This window comes from Halyomorpha halys, unplaced genomic scaffold, assembly GCF_000696795.3.
Source record: "Halyomorpha halys isolate HHAL.00 unplaced genomic scaffold, Hhal_1.1 Scaffold695.1, whole genome shotgun sequence".
NCBI lineage: Eukaryota > Metazoa > Arthropoda > Insecta > Hemiptera > Pentatomidae > Halyomorpha > Halyomorpha halys.
In genome coordinates, this window is record NW_027112187.1 from 110,045 (window position 1) to 113,502 (window position 3,458).

At 31.9% G+C, this 3,458-nt stretch overlaps 1 protein-coding gene across 1 annotated transcript in view; it reads right to left on the bottom strand.

The window, feature by feature from the left end:
• Window positions 1-1,997: 1,997 nt before the first annotated feature.
• The window catches only part of LOC106685458 (uncharacterized protein PF3D7_1120000), a 30,195-nt gene continuing 28,734 nt past the window's right edge, over window positions 1,998-3,458 (bottom strand). The window contains exon 5 of the mRNA XM_067050189.1: window positions 1,998-2,266. Within this exon, the coding sequence (XP_066906290.1) occupies window positions 2,021-2,266 (246 nt within the window). The 3' untranslated portion in view covers window positions 1,998-2,020. The remainder of the gene's footprint in view (window positions 2,267-3,458) is intronic.

Consider the following 3,458-nt stretch of genomic DNA (forward strand, 5'->3'; position numbering starts at 1 on the left):
AGGTGGTGGTGGTCTTCCTTCGGCGAGGACGTCTACCAAGGAGGACTGTACACCTCCCTTTGCCAGCTCCCTTGTCTTGTTGGAAGGGCGATTTCCCTGATGAGCGGGTTGGCACAGGTCTTCAGCCCATCAAAGAATTTAATGTGCCTTCGGCCTATATACTCAGGCACAGATAGTACAAGAGCCGGGAAGAAAAAAAGGCAGTTATCTCACCCCAATTTTTTAATTACTTTAATGAAAACTATGTATAATTAATTTTTCCTTCGAAGCTCTACATCTTAAAAACTTCAAACAATACTAGAAAACCTAAGAGCGCATTACTTAAATAAGAGTACATTTGCTGAAATATTAGCCCTAAAGAGCTATTTACGTCCAATAGTTCTCGAGATATAGTTTTTTAAAAAGCAAAATTTCTTAAAAATCTACTGAAAGATTAGTAGTTAGTTTATTTATATCTCTCTATATCATCTATATCTCAGGAACTATGTGACGTACAGATGTTTATTAGCACTCAAATTAAAGCTAGTATAATGGACTATAAAGAAGTGACCTTTACCTTTGTAGGAATAGTAGTTTTCATGATTTTTTCTAAAATAAATTGATTTACAGTTGTTCGGAAAATAAATTTAATTTATGAAAAACATTATTTCAGAAACCATTGAACGTACTGATGTCTGCCAGCGCCCAAATTAAAGCTGGTTAAATTTACTATAAAATAGTTAATAATGTTTATCTTTTTAGGAGTAGCAGTTTTTATAATATTTGACAAAATAAACTCACAAAATGTTAATTTCTAGTTGTTCGTATAAAATGTTGGATTTTCGAAAAAATATATCTCTAGATCCATAAGACGCACATTTGTCTGCCAACATTCAAAATAAAGGAAATTTAACTTACTATAGTAGTTTATGACACTTATCTTCGTAGGGGAAGTAGCTTTTATAATATTCACATATGAATATAAATTTGGCAAATCAAAATTTGTCCGAACAACTATAAATCAATTTATATTAGCAAATTTCATGAAAACTATTATTCCTACAAAGTTAAACATCATAAACACATAAACGAGCTTTAATGTGAGTGCTAATAGACATCTGTACGTCAAATGGTTTTTAAGATATTGATTTTTCAAAATAAATTCAATAACTACTGATCTTTCAGTAGGTCCCATACAACATCTTTATGAAATGTTGAATTTTAAAAAGTTATATCTCGAGAACTATTTAACTTAAATAACTCTTTTAGGGCTCATATTTTAGTAAATTTGCTCATCTTTAAATGACGTTCTCTTAGGCTTTCTTGTGTTGTTCCTACTTTTTAAGATATAGAGCTCCGAATGAAAAATTAAATTTTTTTATTGCTTTGAAACAGCCGCAATTTTTTATTCCCCCAACCTATACTTGGCAGACTCATCAATTTTGACTAGAAATTATACATAGTTTTCATCAAAGTAATGAAAAATTGGGCTGAGATAACTGCCTTTCTTCTTCTCTTGAGCTCTTGTACTAAGAGGGAAGCTGGAGTTCTTGGTGTATGACGATGTTTCTGGCCCTCTGTCATGATGTTCTACAGACAATCCGCCGGAGCTGTCTTGGCCAAAAAGTCTTGGAGCTATTAAACTACGTGTCAGACGCTAGCTTTTAGTGGTTGAGCAGATTCTATTGGAATCTTTATTAATTAAAATGATACATTTATATATATTACAATGTCTTATATAGTTGTTATAATTAAGGTTTTTTACAATGAATAGTACAAATATTAATTTAAGGCGTTTGCTTATCGCCAGTAGTAGTTCCCATGTTACCTGGTAGGTTGCCTCATGCTGGGCCAAAGCGGTTTCGGTGGCTGTAATAGTAACAGTCAGGTCGCTGTGTAGCTACATGTTCTTCCCCAATAAACGCACTTGCCCCAACTTAACTTCCTTGTTTCAGTTATAATTAAAAACTACCATAAACATTAATAAAAATACAATTAAAACGTTGTAAAGAGGCTAATAATTACAAAATTTCTTTATTTGTTATGAATTACTACTTATACTATTTAAGGAGTAAGGAGTGGAAACTTTCTTCTTTTTTACTATCTTTGGACAATGTTGTTTTAAACTGTTTAACATTTCACCAAAAGACAGTCCTTTTACATCCATTTTCTTTTGATTATGAAAAATAGCAGGGAATCGTTGCTGATAATTATCTTTAAGCGACTTCTGAAAGGCTGTCTCCCAGTTTTTCCAAAATTTTTTCAGCTTCAAATAGACTTCTTCTCTCTAGAAATAAATATTTATTTTAACGTTAATATATAACAATAACTACAAATTAAAAGTTTTCAAAAGTCAATATCATTTAAAACTGATACGATCTCATCTTCGATGAGTAAACTTTTTTTTTTTAAAATTATTTATTAATACTTAAAAACTGTATACATATATATATTATAAGTAAATTTAATGTTAGTTATACTATGGCATGATACAGACTTGTAGAGAATCTACCAATAATATTTTTTGAGGAGAAAATCTTGAGGCCATCTTCTTTTCAGATGATTTGGAAGATTATCTAGCAATGAAGGAAAAACCTGGTTGGAAACAATTGGTGTTGAGTGGTTAGGAAGTTTATCATGGAAGGATTGGTATCTGGTTCAGGCCGAATCAGCAAAATATGAAACATTGAGGTCCTGATGGACGACTTGATTTGTGACATTGTAAGGAGCATTAAGGATTGGATACGAGGGGAATTTTATGGTTTAGTGTAGCCGTTAAGCTGAACTCCATAAGTCCAAATAGGCCATATTATAGTCATATACATTAGTTGTTTGTAATTAGTGAGAAATTTAGACCATTTGTCTAGTAAGTGTTGTAATAGTCGGAATTAAGGAGCAGTTTCCTATCTTTTCAGTCTTGTGTGAGGATTCTAAGCTAGTTGTATTTTCAGATGTAGTCCAAAGTAGCGGTTCTGTTCGACAGGGATAAGAGAAACATTATTAAAGGATACTGTAGGGCATATAATGATTTGGTGGTTTTATTGAAATTTATTTTAATCCTCCAGTTTTGACACCATTCTTCAAGTGTATGCGGATGTGGGGTTAGGAATACCATGAAAGGGTTATTCACCGACAATGTGTCTTGTGTATACGTGTTGAAGATAGTGTTAGGATGGAAAACAGAAAGTTCTAATGTATAGTTGTAAAGCCTGAGATGCAGCATCCTGTATAATAAGAAAAACAATAATCCTCTATAATAAGAAAAACAATAATCCTGTATAATAAGAAAAACAATAATCCTGTATAAAAAATTACAACAATTCCAAAACAAGGTCCTGAGAATCTTAGTAGATGCCTCTTGGTTTATAAGAAACACAAAAAAACAGAAGGTTCTGCTAGCCTCAATGAAAAAGTGGTGGCCAATTTTAATACCCTATAATAATAGCAAATTTTGATTTATCTTTAGTTATATATTTATC